Source organism: Petaurus breviceps, unplaced genomic scaffold (genome assembly GCF_028583685.1).
Source record: "Petaurus breviceps papuanus isolate PSGF00001 unplaced genomic scaffold, PetGlider_PUasm1.0 182, whole genome shotgun sequence".
In the NCBI taxonomy this organism is placed as follows: Eukaryota; Metazoa; Chordata; class Mammalia; order Diprotodontia; family Petauridae; genus Petaurus; species Petaurus breviceps.
Window position 1 is genome coordinate 2,410,252 of NW_027185786.1, and position 26,367 is coordinate 2,436,618.

General features: G+C 41.3%; 1 protein-coding gene across 2 annotated transcripts; it reads left to right on the forward strand.

Moving 5' to 3' along the window:
* Positions 1 to 1,893: 1,893 nt before the first annotated feature.
* Positions 1,894 to 26,166, forward strand: ADGRG3 (adhesion G protein-coupled receptor G3). 2 transcript variants are annotated; one of them, XM_069087577.1, is made up of 12 exons: positions 1,894 to 2,182; positions 3,142 to 3,277; positions 6,624 to 6,765; positions 7,591 to 7,737; positions 17,542 to 17,676; positions 19,756 to 19,789; positions 19,916 to 20,028; positions 20,214 to 20,326; positions 22,720 to 23,000; positions 23,132 to 23,225; positions 23,804 to 24,078; positions 25,591 to 26,166. In XM_069087577.1, the coding sequence occupies exons 1-12, from the start codon at positions 2,086 to 2,088 to the stop codon at positions 25,698 to 25,700; spliced, it is 1,677 nt and encodes a 558-aa protein (XP_068943678.1). In that variant the 5' UTR covers positions 1,894 to 2,085; the 3' UTR covers positions 25,701 to 26,166. The 2 variants fall into 2 exon arrangements, with proteins under 2 accessions (XP_068943678.1, XP_068943679.1); XM_069087578.1 differs by having other exon boundaries at positions 19,928 to 20,028.
* The last annotated feature ends 201 nt before the right edge of the window (positions 26,167 to 26,367 follow it).

Sequence of the window (26,367 nt, forward strand, 5' to 3'; positions counted from 1 at the left end):
CTGTTGTAATTGTTCTCTCCATTCACGTTCTTCTAGTCATTGCGTGTATTGTCTTCCTGACTCTGCTTTTCTTCATTTTGCATCCACTCCCGTTAAATCTTTCCAGGCTTTTGTTTATTCCTTGCATTGATCATTTCTTACAGCATAGTAATAGTCATTACATTCAGGTACCACCATTTGTTTATCCATCGCCCCACTTTATGGACATTTACTTCATTTCCAATTCTTTGCTAACACAAAAAAAATGCTGCTATAAAAATATTGGTATATATGGGGACTTTTTTTTCCCATGATCTCCTTGGGGTACATGCCTAGCAGTGGAATGACGTGTCATTGGAGAGGGAAATGGTAAAGCACTCTAGTATCCCTGCCAAGAAAACCCCAAATGGGGGCACCAAGAGTTGGACAGGGGGGAAGCTAGGTGGAGCAGTGAATAGAGAACTGGCCCTGGAGTCAGCAGGACCTGAGTTCAAATCCAGCCTCAGACACGTAACACTTACTAGCCGTGTGGCCTTCGGCAAGTCACTTAACCCTAATTGCCCTGCATTCTCCCCCAAAAAAAGCAAAAAAAAAAAGACAACCCAAAAAACAAACCTTGCTAAGAGTTGGACAGAACAGGACAGGTTAAAGGTCATTTGGGTCACTTTATTTGCATAATTCTAAATTATTTTCCAAAATAGCTGTGCTAATTCATGACTCTAATAATAAGGCATTATTGTGCCTATCTTCCACAGACTCTAGCATTGACTATCCCCATCTTTGGTCATCTTTGCCAATTTGATGGGTATGAGGGGATTGTTTTGATTTTTATTTCTCTTATTTATTATTGGTCATCTAGAGGATTCTTTCATAGGCCTGTAAATAGTCAGCAATCTTATTCTAAGAGTTGTTTGTTCATTTCCTTTGACCACTTGTCTGTTGGGGAATAAATTGTGGTCTTATATATCTCTTTTTTTAAAAGCAATTGGGTTAAGTAACTTGCTCAAGGTTACACAGCCAGGTGTTTCTGGGTGGGTGCTAAGTGTCTGAGCCCAGATTCGATCCCAGGTCATCCCGACTCTGGGGCCGGTGCTCTTACTCGCTGTACTACCTGGCCGCCCCGGGCTTATATATTTCTGTTAGTTTTCTATTTATCTTAGATACCATAGCCATATTGAAGATGTTTGATACTAAGATATTTTCCCAATTATTGACTTCTTTCCTTCTTATTCTAGATGCATTAATTTTGTTTGTGCAAAAGCTCTTCAATGTCACATAATAAAAATTCTCTAGCCTTTTATAATTGCTTTTATTCTTTCCTGGGTTGAGAATACATCAAGGATGTTACATTCTATCAGGAGGACGCCATGTACGTATAAAACTATAAAATAAGTAACAATTTCCCTGAGCCTCTGTTTCCTCATTTGAAAAATGAAGAGGTTGGACTAAATTGTCTCTAATATCCTTTTCTGCTCTACAACCAATGCTATGATTCCATCCTGGGTTTATAGGAAAGGCTACCACCTATAATTCTTGAAAGTGCACTTGCAGGTAGGCCAAAAGCCAGAGCTATAGGTCAACACAAAATATGAAAGTGACTGACTTCCTCTTTGAACATCCTGCCTGAATCCTTGCCAGAAATGCTCTCCAGCACGAGCATGGGTATAGAGGCAGGCCTGATGGGGCCTTATTAGCAGAAAGGTGGGTAGTACCCAGAGGACAATTGGGTAGCCATGGAGTTGGGGAAGTTTGGAGCCCTTCCCCACCTTCCAGGAAGTGCAACCTTGGCCTGAACCCCAGATACTCTTTGGTCTCCTGGCCCAGCCTCCAGGGGCCTGTTTGGCAGTGATGTGCATCCAGCCCCAACCATAATTTATTCTCATGGTAACTGTTATAGACAGAGATGAAGAAGAGGTGTCAGGATATGACTTGAATGTCTGTGCTCTGATCCTCACATCCATCTGTGAGAGCTACCATCTTTCATAACAGGAAGATGGACAAACAGGAAGTGTAAGAGACACTGTAGAGACACAGAATGATCACAGGGCCTTGCACAGCTCAGACGGACACTGGGAGCTATCTGCCTAGGACTCTTATGGGGAGAAAATGAGGCTGAGACCAGGCATGAGGGAGTCACTAGGCCGACATATACTAACAGACGTGGGGGCTCTGCTTCTCCAGCTTTTCCTCCTGCTTCAGCTGGGTGAGTAGGCCAAATGCTCCCTCCTTCTTCCTAAGAGTTACCTACCATTCTGGGGCTGAATTTTACAACTCCAAGTCAGACCAGTGGGCTTAGCCAGTTAGGACACATAGATTTTTTCCTCCTTCCAGGGAACTGAGAGGTTGAGTGTTGGACTCAGAAGGAAAGGTGAACAGAGAGTTGGGGCTGGGTCATCACCTGTCAGACAGAGGAGGCATCTGTGAGGGGGAATATTAGCTTTATCTGTCTGTTTAGGATCTCTGTCTAGCCCACGGATTTGGTGTACGTCTTTCAAGGCCCAGTTCAAGTTTTGCCACCTCCATAAAGCTTTCTCTGACCCAATTTCACATAGCCAGTGACAGAAGGAGCCAACACTTGAATTGCTGTTATTATGTGTGACATTTGTAAGAGGAAGTGTGGCAGGCTCTTCATCCTCAACTGTTTATAGATTGGGCCCTTAGCAGCCAATCAGGCAGGATGCATTTATTAATTATGTGCCAGGCACTCTGGGAATGTAAAGAAAGTCAAAATACACATTACTTTTTCTCAAGATGCTCACATTCCAAAAGGGGGAGGGGGAAAGGAGAGAGAAGAGCCAATCAGGAGGTAAGTAGCAGGCTTCATTGTCAACCTTCTGGAATCATGCTTGGTTGTCATATTGACCAGAATTCTCAAATCTTTCAAAGTTGTCCTTTATAATGTTGTTGTTAGTGTATAAATTGTTCTCTGATTCTACCCACAGCACCATGTATCAGTTCATAAGAGTCTTCATCAAACCCTCTGAAATCATCCCTTTGGTGATTTCCTACAGTACCTACATATACCCTAATCTGGTCAGCCATTCCCTATCTGACAATCACCCTCTTTAGTTCCCAGTTCTTTTCCACCACAAAAGAGCTGCTATAAATAGCTTTTGAACATGTGAGTCCTTTTCCTCTTTCTTTGGGGGCCACATCTTCTAGATCCTGGGAGGGCCACGGAGAAAGAAAAAAATTACTGCTCTGGAGAAGTCCCAGATCCGTCCGAGTATGCGGCCGCTCGGTGCTTTGTTTCATGTAACAGAAGTACTCCAAAGTGTAATCCTGAGGTGATAGAGAGGTGAGAATGGTCATTTCATCCCTCAAAAAATGTGCAGAAATCAATGAAGGGAACTGCTGTTCTGAGTTTCTCCTTAGATTTTTAAAATCCACAAAACAGAAGTTGTTAGTATGCTCACCCTTCTCAAATGGTTTTGTATTTACTTATCAGTTTGCATGTTATGTCCCCTAGTAGAATATAAACTCCTTGAGGGTAGAACTATTTTTCATTTCTTTGTATCCCTGCCATCTAGCACAATGGCTCGCTCATACGAGGATCTTAACTATTGAATTAAATTGAAGGTAGGAGCAAAAGCAGGCAATAGAGGAAGATGTACCAAAATACAGTAAACCTCTAACATTCAAGGTATATTGAGGTTAATGATGCGCATCAAGGGCAACAAAAAGTGAGGGGGGTTTTAAGTTGTAATAAGGGGAAGAGGAAGATTAAAGGAAAATATAGGACCCTAGCTTGAAACAGGTGAATGAGGAAGAGTGAATGACAGTAAGAAGGATGAACTACTCAATTCTTATTTTGCTTCTCTTCTCCACTAAGGATAAGAATAAGAGAGTACTGAGCATCCCTCCAGAGATTCAAGTCACCAGGACTAGATCAACCACAGCCCAGAATTTTGAGAGAATTGGTGGACATAACTGCTAATCTTTTAAAGACTGTGGAGAATAGTACAGTGAGTGATACATAATTTGAAAAGCACAAGTCTTGTCTAAATTTTCCGAATGAATGAAAACAAAACAAAAAATCCAAGAAGGGAGCAGAGTCTATAAACTATGGACCATTAATAAATGGTAAAAATCAGTATCAAAGGGATAGTTCACAAGTATTTAGAAAAGGAAGTAATGATCAGTGTCTAGACTCAGCTTGCTTCCTCCAAAAAGAGATTATGCTAGACTAAACTCACTTCCTTTTTTGACAGTGTTAGACCAGTAGCTCAGGGAAATGCTAGGCTTAGGCAACGCATTTAACGAAGTATTCTGTAGTATTCCTTCGGACAAGATGAAAAGAAGTAAACTAGATGATAATTTGGTTAAGTTCACTCAGAACTGGTTGAATGACTAGATCTAAAGAACACTCATTAATGGATCCATTTCACTGTAGAGTTAGTTCCCTAAGAAGCTCTCCTTATCTTTGTGCTACTAAATATTTTTATCAATGACTTGAGTAAATGTGTAGGTGCATAATTATGAAACCTGCAGAAGATGCAAAACTGGGAGAGATGGGTAGCACCCTGGATAATAGAGACAGGATCCAAAAGGATCTTGGTAGGTTAGTATGATGGGCACCATAGAATATGAAGACATTTCGTTGTAATAAATGAAAAGGCTCAAACTTGAGTTAAAAAAATCCATTTCCCAACACCAAAAAGTGGAAGACAGTAACTCATATGACAAATATCTGGAGGTTTTGGCAGATCAATGTTAGTCAATGGTACAATGTGACAGTTAAAAAAAAGCAAGTGATCCTAGGCTGCATTGGAAAGGGCATGGTGGCCAGAATGAAGGTGGCCATGGTCTCACTTTACCCTGCCCTGGTAAGATAATATCTGGGGCAAAGGTGTCAAATATGTGGTACATAATAATCCCAAGTGTGGCCTGAGAAATTAAAATGTAATTGGGAAATATCTGACAAAATAAATAAAATGCAATAAAGTATAGATGATATTAATATGTGGTTTTCTAAGCCAACACGGACACCACAGGGAACCTTACATACTGCTTGGTGGGCCCTGTTTCTATTTGAGTTTGACACCATCGATCTGGAGTTTTGTGTGCACTTCTGTGTACATTTTGGGAAGTCTGTTGATAAGCTAAAGAGATTCAGAGAAGGAAGGGTCACAAGGATAGTGAGAGAAATGGAGACCATACCATGGTCCAGGATTGGCTAAAGGAACTAGTGGAGAAAAGACTGAGGGAGACATGATCGTGATGAATAGGTCTTTGTTGACTATTATGGGGAAGAGAGATTAGATTTATCCTCATTGTCCCAGAGAGAAGAACTAGGAACAATGGGTAGAGATTGCTAGTTTAGGTTTGTAAGATAATAATTCCAGAGCTATAAGGGGCCATGGAAGTGAACTGGTCTAATCTCTTCATGTTACAAATGAAGAAACTGAAGCCCAGAGAGATTAGGTGACTTGTTCAAGGTCACACAGGTTAGGGAAAGGCAAAGCTGGGCTTTGAACTAAGGTCTTTTGACTCCAAGGCCAATACTTGGTCCACTGCACAATGATGTAAGGACAGAATTTCTAATGATGGAGACAACCCAAAATGGAATCAGTTGTCCTCACTTGGGATTTTCTGGTATAAGCTGGAGATTGATTTGTTATAGAAGAAGTTGTAGAGTCCAAATTCAGTTCAGACTAGTGACCTTCTGGAGCCCCTTTCAAACCTGAGATTTAATCTCTCTGTGTCTCTCCTTTTCCTCTCTGTCTGTCTATCTGTCTGTCTCTCTCTCTCTGCTGCTTTCTTTCTGTCTCTATTTCTCCCCTTCTCTTTGTCTCTCTGTCTCTGTCTCTCTCAAAAAGCATATATTAGGTACCTATAATGTGCAGGGCCCTGTGCTAAGTACCGAGGATACAAAGAAGGATTAAAATGGCCCTTGACCTCAAGGAACTTATATTGTAATGGGGAAACAACATGTAAATAACTAGATACATACAAGATATATGCAGAGTAGTGTGGAGGAAATCTTAGAGGGGAAAGGCAGTGTCAGTTAGGGAGACCAGGAAAGGCCTTCTGCAGAAGAAGGGTTTGCAGTATGGTTCTGCAACTGCACTCAAACTAGATAAAGAAGGGGAGACAGTGCCAGTTTGAGAGTGAGTGGTAGTGACTGATCCTGGTTTGCCCTAAGGACAAGCAAACACTGTCTAGACACTTCCCCTCCTCATAATAAAAGAGGTTTGGTGGGTTTATGTATTGTCCCTCTCCATTTGTACCTGAACCCCTAAAGTAAGAGGTTGTGGGGTAGGCCTTGGGAGGTTGGGTTTGGAGCAAGGTGGGTTCCAGAAACACACAATTAGGAATGCTAATCGGTGTGTGTGTGTGGGGGGGGGGCAGGGGTGGGAAGGTCCTAACAAGCACCAGAACCTCCCAATGTAAGAATCCCCACCCACTATGCCCCCCCCAACACACACGTTTTGCCTATTAGGGATGCTATCTGGAAGTCTGTAATCATCCCAGATATCTTCTGGATAGTAACTGATGGAGACAGAGTGAACGTTAGTCATTTACTCCAAAGTTTCTATGTCTATACAGAAGCATGGGAGGGGGCCTGAGAAAATTTAGGGTGAGAGCTGAGTCAATCTGCAGAATCTCCCAACTCCCAGCCCAGTGTCCATTTCCCTCTGCAGATTCTGGATAAAGAAGTTGGAAGAACTGGCTAAAACGAAATCAGCAGCACCTGTTTTGGATGAGAGCACAGTGAAGGCAACCATCCACAATGTCTCTGTCGACATTTCCCAAGACCTCTTCTTCTCCATCTCACCATCTCAGGTGAATGGTTCCCTAATCCATGTCTCCTATGCCCCTCACCCATATCCCTTGGGATTACCAGGACTCTCAGGAGTCATTCAATCTCTCCAGTTTATTTGTTTCCCCTGCAATGAGGCTCCCTTCCAGTTTCTCCATCCAGGTTATCCCTTCCTAAATCTCATATATTGTATGAAGGACCAGATTTGGCAGGAGAAAAGCCAGTGTCTCTCCCCTCCCCCATGAGGAACACAGAGTGTTCTCAGCATTCAGAGGAAGGGAACTCAGAAACCATCTAGTCCAGGGGTTTTTAATCTGATGTCCACAGAGAAATTTCAAGGGATCTGTAAAATTGGATGGTAGAGAAATAACATCTTTATTCTCACCAACATCTAACTGAAATTTAGCACTTCTTTTATTTATTAAAAAAAATAACTCTGAGAAGGGATCCATAGGCTTCACCAGACTGCCCCAGTCTCATCCAACCTCGACTCCCCCCCCCCTTTACAGATGGAGAAACTGATTAGAAAAGCTGACTTGCCTAAGGTCAACCATTAAGTGTCAGAACCTAGTCCTTCTGACTCCAAATCCCATGCCCTTTCCAGTTTACCATATTGCCCCTAGATCAAGGAAACATAATGAGTTAGAAGCAGACAAGGACCAGGATTTCTAAACCTCATCTCATGTTCTCCAGGTTAGAGGAGCTCCTAAGAGTTCCTCTCCTTCACTCTCTCAGTATCAGTCTCCCCCCCACCTCCAAAATACTCCAGTCTCTCCATCTGATCTGTGGGACCAGTGATGCCCCTGAGTCCTCTGGTGAAGGGGAGGATGATATGATTACAATTGCAGGTGCCAGTAACACTGAACGGGAATGAAACGGAAGCACCTGACAGAGTCCGGCTACCCAGAAGCCTATTTGAAAGCCTGAGACCAAGCATGACCTCCGTCCGAGTTATCCTGGCGGTCATCAACATTGGAGAAGGGGAAATATTCAAGGTGAGGGGTTGCCTAGCACTCCCCTGTAAGTGGGGGATGGGGCTGGAGCAGAGCGATCCAGCTTCCCTCTCATTCTTCCTTCCTTCTTCTAACCCCTTTGTTGCATCATTTCAGACACATCTGACTCTTTGCGACACAATGTGGGGTTATGAGGCTAACCTGAGTATCAAATGGTAGTCGTAAAGTCTACAAATATTTATCAAGCACCTACTGGTGCCAGATATTGTGCTAAGCTCTGGGGATACAAAGAAAGACCAAAGGAAAAAAGTCTTGCTCTCAAGGAGCTCCGAAACAACTGTGTACAAGCAAAACATGTACAGGATAAATTAAGAGAAGCTCTGGCATTGGTTAGGATTGGGAGAGCCTTCCTGCGGAAGGTGAGGCTTTAGCAGGGAATTGAAGGAAGCCAGGAAAGTCAAGAAGTGGAGATGAGGAGGGAGAGAATTCCAGGCATTAGAAGCAGTCAGTGAAAATGCCAGGAGCCAGGAGGTGGAGCTCCTTGTGTGCTGGATGGCGTGGGCAGAGTATGTGGAGAAGAGTTAGATGTCAGTACACTGGACAGGCAGGAAAGGTCCAGGGCTTTAAAAGGCAAGCAGATCTCACATTCGAGCCTGGAGGGAATAAGAAACCATTGGAATTGGTGGAATGGAGGGTGACATGGTCAGATTTATGCTTCAGGAAGATCAATTTGGCAGCTGAGTGGAGAGTAACCTGATGTGGAGAGAAAGGAGGCAGAATTTGAGTTTCTTTTTTAAATGTTTTGATTGACTTACTAAATAACCATCAATAATAATAATCAAACAAGTATACAAATATACAGAAAAAGGAATAAAATCTCACACGAAACCCTTCGCAGTTAATGAAGTCGGACGTAAGGAATAGCGGGACACAAAGTAACAAAACATGCCTTTGTCCATTAACCTTTTTGGTCTGTCTGAAGTTTCACTGCCTGTGACATTGGTTTTGAGAGTCGTAAATAGGACAGGACAATCGGGACTTTGTGTCAGGGTGCCGGGATTTAGAGAGCCCAGATAGTGTTTGTACCCCGTCAGCAATGGAGAGGGGGTGAGCCTAGCACTTGGCAAGAGGAATTAGTTAAAATAGGAAGGGGGCCTCTGCGCCCCCTCCCATCTTCTAGGCGCCACACTCCGGGGTAGCCCCACCACCATCGACAACTTCATTTCTGAGGTCTCAGTTTACATGCCAAGCAAGAGTTTACCTTTAAAGGTACTTCGAGAACTTTTTTTTTTGAGCATGTTTCATAAAGATTCCCTCCCCCCAGGTATGATAATTTCTAATTATGGCTCTGTTATTCACATATGTGTGTATACTCACACATATACGTATATACACATATATATGTATGGGTGTCATTTATACCATATATATGGATGTCAGAACCATAATTAGAGATTTTCGTTCCTCTTCATATATACATACATATATGTGTGAGTTTGTGTGTATATTGTTGTACAGTTGTTTCGGTCATGTCCAACTCTTTGTGGCCCTGTGGACCATAGCACACCAAGCCCTTCTATCCTCTACTATCTCTCAAAGTCTGTCCAAGCTCATGTTCATTGTTTCCATGATACTAACTCTCCATCTCATCCTCCAGTGGTGCAGTAGTTAGAGTGCCAGGCCTGGACTCAGGAGGATCTCAGTTCAAATCCAGCCTCAGACACTTTTAGCAGTGTGATCGAAGGCAAGCCATTTAACCATTCGCCTCAGTTTCCTCACCTGTAAAATAAGATGCAAATGGCAAACCACTCTAGCATCTTTGCCAAGAAAATCCCAAATGGGGTCATGAAGAGTTGGGTATGACTGAAATAACTGAACAACAACAGCAAAAAAAAAAAAATCAATTGCAATTACATGCATACATTCTGGTTCTGATCTTGCTTTTCATCACTTTAAAAAAATCCACATTTCCTGGTCTGCTTTGAATTTGTCATTTTGTGGTACCATAATATTCCCTCATATTCAAAATATGCCTTAATTAATTTTTCCATTATCCGGTCACTGAACAGTGAATGTTACAGATTTTTAGTAACTACAGCTAAAGCAACTATGAATTTGTTTTTCCTATGGAAAGGTCCTTTATCCTACTTAGGATCCTTTTAGGGAAAAATTTTAGTAACTAAACTTGTGGCATCAGCCTTGGGATTTAATATGGGCAGGAGGCTGGAGAGTTAGCCTCAGAGTAAGAATGATCTGGAATCAAATCCTGCCTCTGACCCCCACAGTGAGTTCCTCTGGTCTAGTCACTTAACTTCTTAATGCCCCAGGCAACTCTGGAAAACCATAAGTGCCCTCACCAGTGCTTCCTCATCAGTCAATAAATATTTGTGAAGAACCTACTATGTGTCAGGCACCCTACTAAGCTCTGTGGATACCAAAAGATGCAAAAGACAGTCCCCGCCCTCAAGGAGCTCACTATCAAATGAGGGCAGGGAGGGACAACAAGCAAACAGCTATGTGCACACAAGCTATTGACAAGATAAAATGGAAATCATTACCGAGAAAGGGAAGTAGAAACACAGTGGAGGGGAGTGGGGAAGGCTTTGTGTAGAAGGTGGAATTTTCACTGGGACTTGAAGCCAGGGAAGACAGAAGGTGGAGACAGGGAGGAAGAGCAGTCCAGGCATGCGGGCAGCCAAGTGAAATGCCTAGCATGGACAAATGGAGTACCATACAGGAAACAGCAAGGAGGTCAGAGTCACTGGGTACCAGAATACATGGTGAGAGGGAAAGATGTAAGGTGTGAAAAGACTGGAAAGGTGGGGAAGGGGCAGGTTGAGAAGGGCTCTGAATGCCAACGAGAGAATTTTATATTTAATCCTGAAGGAGAAAGGAAGCCACTGGAGTTCATTGAGTATGGGGATGACATTGTCAGACCTGTGCTTTGTAAAGATCACTTTGACAGCTGAATGAAGGGTATACTAGAATGGGGAGAAACTTGTGCCAGGCAGAGGATTGCAGTAGTCCAAGTATGATGTAACAGGGGCTTGCACCAGGGTGACAGCAGTGTCAGAAGAGAGAAGGGGACATATGCAAGAGATGTTACGGGAATAAAATGGAAGAATTTGGCAACAGATTGGAGATAGGGGGATGAGAGAGTGTGAGGAGCCAAAGATGGCACCATGTTTCAATTCTTCGAAGTTTAGAACCTGGAAAACTAGAAGGCTCCTGATACCTTCAATAATAATAGGAAAGTTTGGAAAAGAGGAGATTTTGAGGAGAAAGATGATGAGGTCAGTTTTGGACGTGATGAATTTAAGATGTCTATAAGACAGTTCAAAAAGTCCAGTGAGTTCTCTATGCCAGTGAAATCACCAGGGACTGGTCCCTCCTATTGCATATTGCCAGATAGTTTTCCAAAATGTTTGTGTCAATCTACTATTCCAGCAATAATGTATTCAAGTCTTTTCCCAATAGCCCCATCAACACTGAATATTTATCTTTTCTTTTGCCATTCTAGTATGTATGTTAGCCTCTTAATGTCCTCATGATTTGCATTTTTCTGATTATAGGGTATTTGAGCATCTTTTCACAGGGTTATTATTTGTATTTTCTCCTAGGAAAACTATATGTTTGTGATTCCATTGAGGGAAAGTGTACTGTGTCATATATATATACATACATACACAGTATATACATACATGTATAGAAAATAGATATATAACATATGCACAAACATAAATACATACACATACACACATACAGATATAGACATGGACATATATTTATACACACATACATGTGTATATATGTTCCTTATTGATCTGTTTGTCACTCTTTTAATTACTGTCAATGGCTTTCTTCCCACCATCTTTTTTTCTAACAGCAGTGGTTTTTTGCTGTGGAAAGTTCTTTTATCTTTGCATAATCAAACCCATCAATTTAATCTCCAATTACTCCATCTGAGGCAAATATGACACTACTGTTTATTCCAGTTTTAATTATTTGTTTATGCTTAGATTGATTACCCAGTTAGAGTCTATATTGAGATTTTACTCTAAATCCATTTTTGACCATTCAATCTTCCCAACAAGTTTTAAAATAATAATTCAGCATTTCTGAGCTTATTCAACACAATCCTTATTATTTAAATTGGTTTCTATTTGTTTTCTCCCCCTCTTTTCTCCTCCATCAGTCTGTTTCTTGATTTTGTCCTTGTACCAGATAATTTTCATAATAATTACTTCAAAAGTACATTTTGAAATCTGGTCATTCTCATTCCCTTTGCTGGTTTTCTTTCTTATAGTTCATGAGAGTTTTGCTTGTTTTCCTGTGTGAATGTTATCATGTTTGAGTCTATGAAATAGCCTATTGTTAGCATGATTGGCATTACATCAGATCTATAAGTTAGTTTGGGAAGTATTGTCATTTTCACTAATGTGAACATGGAATCTTGCTCCATATTTTAATTTCTCCTCTGATTTCCATCAATAACCATTTTGAATTTGTCATCATAAGTTATGATAAAATATTTGATGGATTTCATTGCTATCACAAAGGAAATATCTTTATCAGTTTGCTATGGTTCTCAGCAGTAGTGTAAAGGAAGTCAAATACTTTTGTGTGTTTATCTTATCATCTCACTATCTTACTAAAATCATTTGTTACCTCCATTGATTTTTGGTTTTGTCATTAATGATCATTGTATTAGCAAGCACCCTAGCACACCCAGGATGGCCTGCTAGCACTGGTTCTTTGATCTGCTTTTCTAAAGGAAAGACAGCTTACACGATCTTACTTTAATTCGTAGACAGCTAAGTACAGGTAAGCAGAAAGAAGTGAGTATACAAGAAAGGATCCAAAAGACAGGGCTCCAACTGTCTAAACAGAATAGTACAAGCACCAATACATACCACCAGACTGGAAGAGCACTAACATCTGAGTGTGTGTGTGTGTGTGGGGGGGGGATCTTAACAAATGGCTACTCAGAGTCCCATCCAGGAAATCAAAATTTAAAAAAATTCTTCTCATGAGCAAGCCCCCAAAGTAAAATACCAACCTCCCAGTATATATAATTTTCAACTAATAGACTCAGAGCCAGATGGCACCACAATCCTCATGACTCAGGGCCTAATTAGCTTAGTACCAAAAGGTGTGAAAGCCTTCCTCCTATAAGCAAGCTTCCCTGTAAGCAGGCCTCCCTGTAATCAGACCTCCCTGTAAGCAAGCTCCTCCTTAGGCAAGCCCCTCCCGAAATGGGCTTTATTAGACTCAGAATGTATTACAGCTGTGACTGAAATACCTGTGTACTTTTAGACCTGGGAACACAACTCCTATTCCAAGGGAAAAGGGGAAACTTGTGGACACATAGGCCTATTAATGGACAGGGAAGATCTTCCTATTCCATTAACATTACAATTATGGGTTTTCTAGGCGTGCATTTTTTTTAATTGCACCATTGATTTCATCCACGTAAGGTACATCTGGGAAGGGACTTTCTCTGCCAGTGTAGGTTAGCACCTTCTAACTTAGAAAATTACTAAAGAGGTTAAGTGACTTTTCCAGGGTCACCCAGCCAGTACATGTCAGGTAGCATCAGGACATGGTTCTTCCTGATTCTGAGACCAGCTCTTTATCTACCACACTTTTCTACTATACAAAGATGTCACCTCTAGATAGGGATATATTAACTTCTTAGATAGAATCTCTTATTCCTCTAATTCCTTTTTCAGGTGTTACTGCTATTTCTAAGATTTCAAGAAGTAGGAAGGGTGGTTATTGCTGCTTTATATATTTTTAAAATTCTCATTCCTAAATTTTAATGTTTTAAGCATAAGTTCTGTATCTCCCCTACCTTTCACAGCCAAACTTCTAGAAGAATCAGTAAACATTTGTTTAGCACCTACTATGTGCCAGACATTGGGTTAAGCTATGGAGATGCAAAGAAAGGCAAAAGATAGTCCTTGCCCTCAAAAAGCTTACAATCTAATGGGAGAGACAAGGAGATGTTTTAAACTCACTCACTGCCTCTATTTCCTCATCTCCCACTCCCTTCTCAACCTATTGTAATCTCATTTCCAGTCCTATCACTGCTTCCGTTAAGTCCTAACTGACATCTTAACCCTCTACAGGAAGTCTTTCCTAAGTCTTCTAAATTTCTGCTGCCTTCCCTCCCTTAATTATTTCCTATTTATCCTATATGGAGCTTGTTTGCACATAGCTGTTTGCATTCCATCAAAACTGGCTTACTTACTATTCCCCACACATGATATTTCATTTCCTACCTTCGTGTTTTTGTACGTGTTGTCTTCCATGCCTGTAATTCTCTCCTTCCTCATCTCTACTTCTTAGTTCTGCCCCCTAGTTCTTGTCCAAATTCAGCTCAAATGGCTTCTTCAGGAGGCCTTTTCTGACTCACCCACTCTGGCAGGTGCTCCCATCTCTTTGAATTTATTTTGTACATATCCTCTACTTACTTATTTGTTGGTCAGTCTTTTTTCAGTCATATCCCACTCTTTGTGACTCCATTTGATGTTTCCTTGGCAAAGGCACTGGAGTGGTTTGCCATTTCCTTCTCCAGCTCATTTGACAGATGAGGAAATTGAGGTAAACAGGGTCAAGTGATCAAGTGACTTGCCCAGGGTTACACAGCTAATAAGTGTCTGAAGCCACATTTGAACTCAGGTCTTCCTGATTCCAACTCTATCCACCGCAACACCTAACTGTCCTATAACTTATCTGTAGACACGTTTTACCCACCTCTAACAAAAGGTAAATTCATTTAAAGATCACACCATCTTTATTTTTTTCTCTTATTAATTGGATTTGTTATTTCTGTTGCTTTCTATTCTACTTAGTGAATAGCATTGTTGCTCTATTCTTTTACTAATATTTTTGTCAGTGTTCATTAATGATATTAGTTTTTTAATATTAATGGTATTAGTTTTCATGTTTAGCCTTGTCTCTGTAGGTGTCGGTATTAAAACCATATTTGCCTCCTAGAAGAAATTGGATAGCCTACTGTTTTTTGTTACCGTGTTTCCCTGATAATAAGACCTATCCCAAAAATAAGCCCTCCCCTTACTGTGTAATATTCCTCTAAAATAAACCCTCCCCCGAAAATAAGCCCTATTGAGATTGCTACTGTAGTGAAGGTGATCCCCTGCGCTACATGCTACATTATGGTACCCTCTGTATGCACCGTTCCCCCCCCCACCCCGAAATGCACGCCGTGCTCCGAGCTGCATCCAATCAGAGCTGCAGCAGTGAGCGCATCATCCTGTTCTTCCCCAGTGATTTGCTTGCTGGCGCCATTGAGAGCAGTGCCGCGGAGGAGAGCTGAGGCAGGACAACATAAGCCCTCCCCTGAAAATAAGCCCTCTGGTGTTTTTCTTTCAAAAAAAAAAAATAATAAGACAGTGTCTTATTATCGGGGAAACACGGTATATTTTAAGTTAGTTGATATCATATCAAAGTTACTTGTTCTTTGGAAGAAGTTTGGAATGAGTTTATTAAATTAGGAAATTTGATAGAACATGCTTCCAGGAGTGTGATGAAGCCAGCTGGTACTGGCTTGGGAGAACAATTGTTAAATTTTTGGTGCTAGCAATTACACCTTGGAAATCAGCAAATACTATGAATCAGGACTGGTTGATTACATTGCTGATTAACAACACTTAAGAAAGTGACACAGATTAACTTTTTTTTCCCTTGGAGAGTCACTTTTTTTAAAATTAAATTTTATGTTTATATTTAGTTGACATCATTCATTTCCACAAGATTTTGAGTTAAAAAATTTCTCCCCATTTTTCCCCAAACCACCACTCCAAAAAAGCGATCCCACTGATTATCCCCTCCCCCAGTCTGCTCTCTCCTATATCTTCCCCCTTTCCAGTATGGCATGGTGGATCTCTATGCCCCAGTGCTTGTATATCTCATTTCCCAGTTGCATGTAAAATAATAATAATTATATATATTTTTAAACATTTGATTTTAAAACTTTGAATTTCAGATCCTTTCCCTTCCTTCCTCATCACCCACCCTTACTGGGAAGATAAACAATTCAATATAGGTCTTACATGTGTAGCTATGCAAAACATTTCTATAGTGGATATATTGTGGAAAACTGACTATATTTCCCTCCATCCCATCCCACTCCCCACTTATTCCATTCTCTACTTTGATCCTGTCCCTTTTCAAAAGTGTATGCTTCCAACTTCCCTTCCCCCCCAGACTGCCCTCCCTTCCATCATCCCCCCTCTCATCCCCTTCACCCCTACTTTCCTGTAGGGTGAGATACCCTATTTAGTGTGTATGTCATTCCTTCCCTAAGTCAAATTCAATGGGAGTAAGGATGATTCATTCCGTTTTGCCTTCCTGTTCTTCCCCTCCATTGTAACAGTTTTTCCTTTCCTGTTCTATATAAGATAATTTACCCCATTCTGTCTCTCCCCATCTCCTCTCATTATATTCCTCTCTCACCTCTTAATTTCACCTTTTAAGTATCATCCCTTCCTATTCAACTGGTCCTATGCCCTCTGTCTATATCTACCTGTACACATATATACACACACCCACATATATATTCATATGCCCATATACCCTCCTATACAGACATATATGTGTACATACATATATATACACATTTCTATTCCTTTCAACTATTCTCATGCTTAGAAAAGTTTCATAGGTTACAATTGATCATTTTTCCATGTAGGAATGTAAATAGTTCAACTTTGATAAGTTCCTTATGATTTCTCTTCCCTGTTTACCTTCTCATGCTTCTTTTGCTTCTTGTATCTGAATGTCAAATTTTCTATTCAACTCTGGTTTTTTCATCATGAATGCTTGAAAGTCCTCTATTCTATTAAATGATCATATTTTCCCCTGAAACATGATACTCAGTTTTGCTGGGTAGATGATTCTTGGTTTTAATCCCAGCTCCTTTACCTCCATAATATTATATTCCAAGATCTTTGATCCTTCAGTGTAGAAGCTGCCATATTCTGGGTTATCCTGATTGTGTTTCCACAATATTCAAATTGTTTCTTCCTGGCTTCAAATGTAATTTTAAGCTATTTTTCTTCTTTAAATATGTTGCTAATACTTGTATTTTGGGTACTATATGAGGACTCTGGCTACCTTCAAACCTCTTATTCCACTGAAGCCCTGGGTTTTGAATTTGAGACATTTCTGTGAAAGCCTTTCAAATAACGGTAACTCCCAGTTGTCTATAAGAGGTATAGGTCATTAAAAACCCTTCCTATTTGGTTTTCTTAACCATATATAAGTAATAAAATATTTATATAAACAACCTTAGAATCGTTAGGGGAAAGTAATTTTTAAAATAATATGTATAACATTTACAAACCTCATGAAATATGCAAATCATATAAAATATTCCACACATTCCATGGAAGCTATTATTTTTTAAATTTATGGAATAAAACAAGAATTTCCATAATATAGTACAATAAAAAAGATTATTGCACATCTACTGTGCACAATTTGCTATTCCTTTCAAATATACAACAAAATTATCGTGTAAATTTTTTTCTTCCCTCCTGCCCCCCTCCTCCTTAAAGATGCTTATTAGCCACAAATAGGTATGTAAGTGTAAAACTATTCTATACATACTTCCATTTCAGTTCTTTTTCAGGATGCTATTATTATCACTATTTGTTATCTACTTAATCCTGCCTTGAGTACCCCGATTGCAGAGAGTCAGTTCAGAACTCTGCTCCCTCAGAACTGCTCCCAGGGACCTGTTTGAGAGGTAGAAGAGGGAGAGATTGAGTAGGGGATATTCCCTCCTGAGGTCTAAGATGGCTTTGCTTCTCCTTTTAGGGCTCAGCCACTGGCCAGCAGTTCAGCAGCTCTGTGCTAGGCAATCGCATAGTGGGCATTCAGGTTGGAACTGAGCCCATCAAGAATCTGGCCGAGCCTGTGGAGATCACCTTCTCCCACAAGCAGCAGCAACAGGTAAACCCTAAGCCCCAGTGAGTAGGCAAATGGAACAAACATATATCCTTACAGTTAAGTAGCCACATATGCATACCATGCATATATTCATATGGGTGCTAATAATTTAAATATGTACACTCTTAAAATCAAACATAATTATAGATTTATATACATAGATATATACCATTGCAGAGTTCATATAACAAATATACACATGGATATGAACATAGGCTCATGTGAAAAGGTAACAATCACATATCCATACACATTCACACACATAAATGCAAACACATAACTACCATACAAATGTACCCATGTGCAAAACACAGATCAGGATGGATACATATACATACATAAATGTGTATTTGCAATACAGGTTTGAGAACTGACTCGTCCCATGGGACTTACAGTTCAGAAGGACAAACTTTCTCTTCTGATCTTGAAAGGATTCGGACCTTTAGAACTTTGAACTGGAAGGGAGACTTGTATAAGTGGGAGCTTTTAAAGAGACACACAAAATAGAGAAGGAGGGGAATGGAGTAAGTGTTTATAAATACTTACTATGTTCCAGGCACTATGATAAGCACTTTACAGATATGATTTCATTGGATTTGGGGAGTAGCTGGTTTTGCGAACATCATTTTATGCAGATAGGCAGATAGAAGTTAAATGACTTGACCAGGTTTACCCAGTGAGTCAATGTCTGAGGCTAGATTTGAATTCAGGTCTTCCTGATTCCATCTAGCTGGGAAGAATAGAGTGGATTATACACATTCTGTAGCAATAGCAATGAAAAGGACTGCATTCCCAGTCATGCATGGGATTTAACAAGCCTCAACAGGTCAAAGGAGAAACAGAAAGGAGACCAAAACTACAGAAAAGAAGAGGAAACTGAGGACAATGGTTACACTCTGCAAGTATCTTGGAAACAGTGAAACTACTGGCTGTTATCCCTTCTTCAAAGGACTTAGCTAAGTTCCAAAAAGTATACTATTTTACCGATGTTGTGCCCAGTATCAAGTCCTCTAATATACACTGCTTGAATAACTGTGTGACCCTAGGAAAGTGACAACCTCTCTCTCCCTTAGTTTCCTGATCTACAAAATGTTAATGATAGAATCTACTTCACTGGGTTGTTTCGAGGATTAAATGGGATAATATTCAATAAATATTTATTAAGCACCTACTATGTGTCAAGCACAGCGCTAAGACATGGGGATATAAATTTTAAAAAGAGATAATCCCTATTCTCAAGGATATTACAAACTGATGGGGAAAGACAAAAAAGAAGCTGAAAATGGTGAGACAGATGGGAAAAGATACATAGATGGTACCTTGCAGAGCACTGTATAAATGCTAGTTTGTTATTATATTCTTACATATAATGTTATTGTTCTTTCTTTTACCTAAGCATTTCCTTTGTCCTAATTTTGCCTCAAATATAAAGAAGCCAAGGGTTAGCTAGAACTATGCAAAATTTAAATTAGGGCATTAAGCCAAACGGAATTTTCCTAAATACGGGGCTCTGAGCTCTTGTGATTGCATTAAGAATTTTTGCTTGATATAAATTCCAAAAGAAAAAAGGGGCCACCTGGATCTGGGGGGACTTTATATTACCCCTAGGCTAAAAGTTAACTAATGGTTCTAAGAGTGTAGTGGATTAAATCTCTAGCCTCCAGAGGGCAAGAGGGAACAGAAAGGATCCAGAGCCTTCCACAGCACTGCCCACTGGTATGTTACATGCCATTCACATGGCCATACATGTACACTTGGATCTTTGCACACATAAACACACATGCATATATATGCTTATACAATGCCCACACATGACAGTACTGAATGCACACTCACACAGATACAAACATATACATGTATACAAATACATACTTATTTGAACAAACAGATATTTGTGCATGGAATATGAATATAGAGTATGCTTGTATCCAGAGCTCACACACATGCCCACACATGCATACAAGGCAGGTGCTATATAGCTGCACATACAAATGGATATATTCATATGTACACATCACAAAAGAAATGTGCAAATATATTCAACCCACACTCAGAAATACATCCTTTTTTCTGTGGTTTCAGAAACTCCAGTGCGTTTTCTGGGATGGCAATAAAGGTAAGCGTATCTCTGCCACTTGGCACCATCTCCTCCTGATATCCAGGGGCAGATGCCCAGGGCCTAGGCAAGGTGGAGAGGAGAGAGTGAGTTGGTCCATGTCTTCCCCTTGTGGGATCCTAATAGGTAATGTTGCAGGCACACCTGGAGACTGGAAACCCACGGGTTGCTCCACAGAGCAAAGAACCAACCAGACCATCTGCCGCTGTGACCACCTGACCTTCTTTGCCCTATTGCTGGTGACATACCTGGGCCCCTGGGAAGGAGAGAGGGTTTCCACTGTTCCCTAATGGTTCATGCTCCCTAGTGTTCCTGGTCAATGCACTCAGTGTGAATTGAGTCTCTCTGGTTTGGGGAGGACTTTTAGGTTGTATGCTATCCTTATCTGATGAAGGGTTTTTTTGGGGGGGTGGGCATCTTACAGAAGCCAGTCCTTGATGCTGCCACAGTGAAGGCTTTGATTCGAATATCTCTTGCTGGCTGTGGTACTTCTCTGTGCTTCCTGCTTTTCACCATAAGCCTCTATTTTTCCCTGAGGTATGTCAGCCTCCTATCACCACTTCCATACACATTCAAGTATCTCTCTGTCTCTCTGTCTCTGTCTCTGTCTCTCTCTGTCTCTGTCTCTGTATTTCTCTCTCTCTGAAATGTTAGAAAACATAAGAATTATTCATGATAGATCATAGGCTCCAGAGTCAGAACAAACCCTAGAGGTCACCTAGTTCAACCTCTTCATTTTATATATGAAGAAACTGGAGTTCAAAGAGGTATGGTGACTTTCCTAAGGTCATATAAGGGCACATAAGAGGTGCAGAGAGGGTGACAGGAATGTTAAAAGCACAATTAGGAAAACAAAAAACCTTTTTCAGAGGACAGTGAGGATACTGCTGTAGCTAGTCCATGAAAACTCAGTCAAGGGGACTTGTCTGTTGGAGTTTATACTCTGGTCTAGGCAACAGTGTCCTCTTGTAAATATGGTTGAAGAACAGAAAAGCTGAATGGGAGTGGAGGCAGCTGAAGTCATGTCTCAGGATCTGTCCCTGGTGCTGACATTCCTAAGTTCTTTTTTTCCTCCATGAGTCTACCTATGGCCATGACTTCTCTTTCTCTCTAAATTCTTCTTTTTTTAATCTTCCATCTTACTTCATGAATTATTAGGGGCTCAGGCCACCTGTAGAAATTATCTAATTCATCCCCTGTCCCAATTTTATAGAAGAAGAAATTGAAGTGCAGTAATGGGCTAAGATTTGCCCAAGGTCAAATTGCTAGTTACTGGCAAAGTCAGGATTTGAATCCAGGTGTTCTGACATACTGTTGAGTATTTTTCCTACTAAACCAGGAATCAATCCTTCTTTCCCAGATACAATAAGGAAATGACAAATAGACAACAGGAGTATGTGGGGTACCCCGCATCTATCAGACTGTGTAGACATAATGCTTAGCTAAGGGGGTTTCTGGATAAGCATATATCCCCAAAAGTTTCCTAGGAATATAGTGCATGAAAAATTCAAATATTCCCTTTTCCCACTTCCCAGTTTGAGGTATTTGGGGTAAGGAGTGAAAGGTGAGAGGCACAGCCAGGGAGGGAAAAATAAAAAATAAAAAACAAGTGCATTCAGTGGGTTACCAGGTCTAACTTTTAGAAATAAACCTTTTCTTTATCCTTTCTTAGAATATCTGATGCTTTAGTAGCATCAAACTGCAAAGACCACACAGCATAGTAGAAAGCACAGTGTGTTTAGAATCCCAACCCCTTTCTACCTCTATAACTTTGGAAAAGTCCTTTCACTCTCCAGGCCTCAGTAAAATGAGAGGAGATGTACTAGGTAGACCCTAAGGAGTCTGGCAACTATAAAACTTAATTCTTTTTCCAATGTTATGGGCTAAGCAATTTTGCCCTGGGCCATAATAACCCTGTCTGGTTCCTCAGCCCAGACTGTGATGTTACCTCTTCCAAGGAAATCCCATGGACTATTCAATTCTACTCTTTAGATGGCTCTGTGCCGATCTAAAGACCTCGGGAGAGATGACTGCATGCCCAGAAGGTGATGAGCTAAGAGCAGGCATCATTCCACAGTCTAACAAAGCCCCTTTCCCCCTGCCTGGAAGACCCCCATGCTGACTGTGAAATCTTTTTTATTCTTACTGTGTGACCTTGGGTGGTCTACATTTCCTTTCTGGACCTCAGTTTCCTTATCTGTAAAATGAAAGGTTGGACTAGATAACTTTTAAAGTCCTCTTTCCAGCTTTACCAACCTATAAAGCTACAGTGAGAGGCAACAAGGCATAAGTGTAAGGAAAAAAGCATCCATTAAGCTACCTGTTATATGCCAGACCCTGAGGATAGAAGTACAAAGAGTGAAACAAGCCCCATGTGCAATAATCTTTTATCCTAATGGAGGAGGCAAATACGTAATGTCTGTATACACACACATGCATACATGTGTGTACATGTGTATGTGTACATATATGCCTATATCTGTACATGTATGAGTGTGTAAGTAGGGTAAATACAAAGTGGTTTTGCAGGAAGGACACTAGCCTTAGGAATCAGAAAGTGGTCATTTGGGGAGTTGGCAAGAGCAGGGTCAGAAAACCTGGGTTTTAATTCCGTCTCTTCCACTAACTCACTGTGTGACTTTGGACACTTTATGCCTCTGGTTCTGAATTTCCTCGTCTATACGATGAGGGTATGAGGGTTGTCCTACCTACTTCCCAGGGCTGTTGGGGGAAGTGTTTTGACTGTACAATGCACTCTGATGAGGGTTACTCTTATTTCTCTTCTCTGTTTAAATAAAGTGTCTCCTGCTTTGGAGGAATTTATTCGCTTCCTTCTGACTGGTTTCCCTTTTTATCTCCCCCTATCCCTTTACCTCCATTCCTCCCCATGCTCCAATTCTCTGGCTCCTATCCCTATATCCCCCTTTTAGGTTCACAAGGCAGAGGTTCAAGTCAGAAGATGCCCCCAAAATCCATGTGGCCCTTAGCATCAGCTTGGTCCTTCTGAATCTCACCTTCATCATCATCCTGGGGAACAACTCCCCAGAGCAAGGAGCCTTGTGCCAGGCACAGGGAGGGATCTTACATTATTTCCTGCTCTGTTGTTTCACCTGGATGGGGATCGAGGCCTTCCACCTGTACCTGCTGGCTATTAAGATCTTCAACACTTACATAAGCTACTACTTCCTGAAGCTGTGTCTGGTGGGCTGGGGTAGGTGACTGTCCTTGGTGTCTGGCAGAAATGTAACTTGGCGGCGGTGCCAGGTCTGGGAACCAAATGGGAGGAACACATGGGAAATTCCATGATTCCTTTCCTCTTCCTCCTCTCCCTCTGGGGCCCAGGACTTCCTTTCTTAGTGGTCCTTATCACTGGAAGCACCGGCAGCTACGGGAGCCATGCCATCAAGGATGGGGCTAACCATACGACCTTGGAGCTGTGAGTTACCTCAACTTTCTGCAGCCTCTAAGTTTGGGTAAAACGGGGAAAGCAGGAGGGGGAAGATTTCTAAAGCAAGGGGTCACTTTTCCTTCCTTAGGACAGGAGGCACCAAGTCATGGGGCTATTCGTCATAGGTATTTGAGTTAAATGGGGCCTCAGAGATAATCTCATTGAGCCTCAGCCCTCTCATTTTACAGATGAGGAAACTGAGACCTTAGTTTCCTCATCTGTAAAAGTGGAGAGTAGGATACTCTCCTGCCCATGTTGTAATGAGACTAAAACAGGCAGGGCCGGTTCCCAAGGTTGCTGCAGGACAACAAAAGTTAGTCAAAGGTGGTTTCAGGAAGATATCTCAACTTCAAGGGAGTGAGTCCTATGTCACTAGAAACTAGATGAAGACATTGGGGGGAATACTGAAGAGGCCATCCCTGCTAAGGGATGGGTTCGAGATGACCCCTGGGATTCCCATAAACTTTGAGATTCAGGGATTCTGTGACAGGTCCAGGGTGATGAGAAAGGGCAGGGTAAGAGAAAGAGGCTCACTCCTTTTGCTGACCACCTTGGATGTTGGCCAGATGCTGGATAGAGAACAAAACAGCCCTGCACGTCACAGTCCACGGCTACTTCATTGTCACCTTCCTCTTTGGTGGTGTGGTCCTGGGCCTGGTATCTTGGAAGATTTTCCACCTCCGTGGCTCCAAGGCAGGCAAGGAACAGAGCCAGACCTGGAAGGGAGTCGTCACCGTGCTTGGACTCTCCTGCTTGGTGGGGGGGACATGGGGGTTGGTACTCCTCACCCCGATTGGTTTGACCGCCATCTATGCCTTCACACTACTCAACTCTCTCCAAGGTAAGAACACTCTCAGACCCTGGTTCTTCTTTAACATGTCGCATATTCTCACCTCTCCTCACTTCCCCTGGGGAGGGGGGGCAAGTCAAAGAAAGATCAATCTGTGCCTGAGAATGGAGAGAAAAGAGGAGCCCCAAATAGTAATAGCAGTAGCAGTAACAGTATTGATGGTGATGGTCGTTAGTCATAATAGTAGTAGTAGTAGCAGTAGTCGTAGTAGCAGTAGCAGTAGTGGTAGTAGTAGTAGCAGTAGTGGTAGTAGTAGTAGCAGTAGTGGTAGTAGTAGTAGCAGTAGTCGTAGTCGTAGTAGCAGTAGTAGTAGCAGTAGCAGTAGTTGTAGTAGTAGTCGTAGTAGCAGTAGCAGTAGTAGCAGTAGTAGCAGTAGTAGTAGTAGTAGCAGTAGTAATACCAGTAATATTTATATAGCACTTTAGGATTTACAAAGCACTTTCCATAGTATCTAATTCAATCCTCAAGAAATCCCTGTGAGATAGGGGCTATTATTATCTCCATTTTACTGATGAGAAAACTAAGGCTGAAAATAATTCTGTGCCCAGTAAAAAAAACAGCTAGTGATAACAATAGCTAACATACAGCACTTTGAGTTTTGCAGAGCACTCTGTATACATACATTATCTCATTAGAGATCCCCACCACAACCTGGGAGGCAGGCACTATCATTACGCCCATTTTACAGATGAGGAAACTGAGACTGAGAAAGGTTACATGACTTGCCTAAGGTGACAACTTTAATTAAATTTATTACCATAATAATTTCATTTATTGCCATAATTAAAATTGTAATAGCTAACATTTGTATGGTGCTTGACATTTATATAATGCTCCAAGGTTTGTAAAACACTTAACATATATTATCCATTTGAAGTCCTAATAACAGTTTTGTGCGGTAGGTACTATTATTTAATACCACTTTCTGGGAGGAGAAACTGGAGCTTAGAGAGAAGCTAAGTGACTTCCCCAAGGTCACACAACTAGTCAGAATAAGAGCTAACATTTACATGGTTCTTTGAGGTTTGCAAAGTATCTGCTTTGAGATCTTCCTAGTAGCTTTTTGAGGTAGATGCTATTATTATACCCATTTTAGAGATGGCTTTCACTCTCCTTATTTAATAGATAAATTACAGAGAAATTAAATTACTTCCCTAAGGCCACAAAATAGTAGCAAAGGAGGGACTGGAGTAGGGATCTCTTGACTCATGTCCCCATGTTTTTTTCCAAAGAATAATGTAAGATCAGCTTAGAGGTCAAGGAAGGAGGCAGGGGCCCAGGCATCCTGTCTTCCACCTTCATGATAGCTAGAGAAAAGAAAACATGTTTGGCCTGCAGTCAATACTGGGAAATGCCAACTCTTGGGCTCTGTACCCAAGAACTGGCCATGCTGTACATCACACACACACACACACACACACACACACACACACACACACACCCTTCCCAGTCCTGCACTGGCTTCCGCCTCCAAGGCTCAAGACAACCTCTCCTCATTTACAGGTGTTTTCATGTTCAGCTGGTTTGCCATCCTGTTCTTCCCAAGTCTAAAAGAGGAGTCTTCCTCCAATACCGCCAAGACAAACCACAGCAATTCTGCATCACGGGAGTAGACAGGTCCATGCCTCTTTCAACACTGGTATCAGGAGGAGCCAACAGCAACTTGTGGGTGTGGTGGTTGAGGGGAGGCCCAGGACTTGGCAGCAAATGCCAACCCTACCCTAGACTTCTTAAGTCCAGGTCACTCAAGTCCAGTCTGATTCTCCTCCAAATGGGAAAAGGAATCCAAAAAGCATGATGGCGATGGAGGTTGGTCTTTGGGGCTCTCTTAGCCTCTCCTGCTGAGATTATGCCTGGTATTCTCATCCTATCACCCCATTATCCTCCCCCATCAAAAGCCACCAACCTTGACCAATACCCAGAGATCCCCCTCAAAGAATCTTAGATCTTAGAGGAACCTTAGTAGTTTAAAGGTTCTCAGCCTTTTTTGTGTCACAGACACCTTTGGTAGTCTGGTGGAACTCTTTTTCAGAATAACATTATTAAATGCATAAATAAAATATATCACAATGGAAACCAGTTATATTGAAATATTGGCATCATTTTTTGAAGTTCATAGACCCCAAAGAACTCCTGATCTAGTCTAACAACCTCACCCCTACCTTGTTATTTTACTAGTGAGAAAATGAAGTCTCCAATGTCACATAGCTAGTCAAGAGTGCAACCAGGATAGAATTGAGGTATCCTGAGGCCCAACCCAGTGGTCTTTCTGTCACTACA

What these genes read in the sequence shown, in the direction of transcription:
- ADGRG3 (XM_069087577.1), top strand. Translation starts at nt 2,086, where the DNA reads ATGAGGCTGAGACCAGGCATGAGGGAGTCACTAGGCCGACATATACTA. An exon ending in CCCACAAGCAGCAGCAACAG is followed by an intron (nt 17,677 to 19,755) that starts GTAAACCCTAAG and finishes CTGTGGTTTCAG; the next exon opens with AAACTCCAGTGCGTTTTCTG. An exon ending in ACTACTCAACTCTCTCCAAG is followed by an intron (nt 24,079 to 25,590) that starts GTAAGAACACTC and finishes CCTCATTTACAG; the next exon opens with GTGTTTTCATGTTCAGCTGG.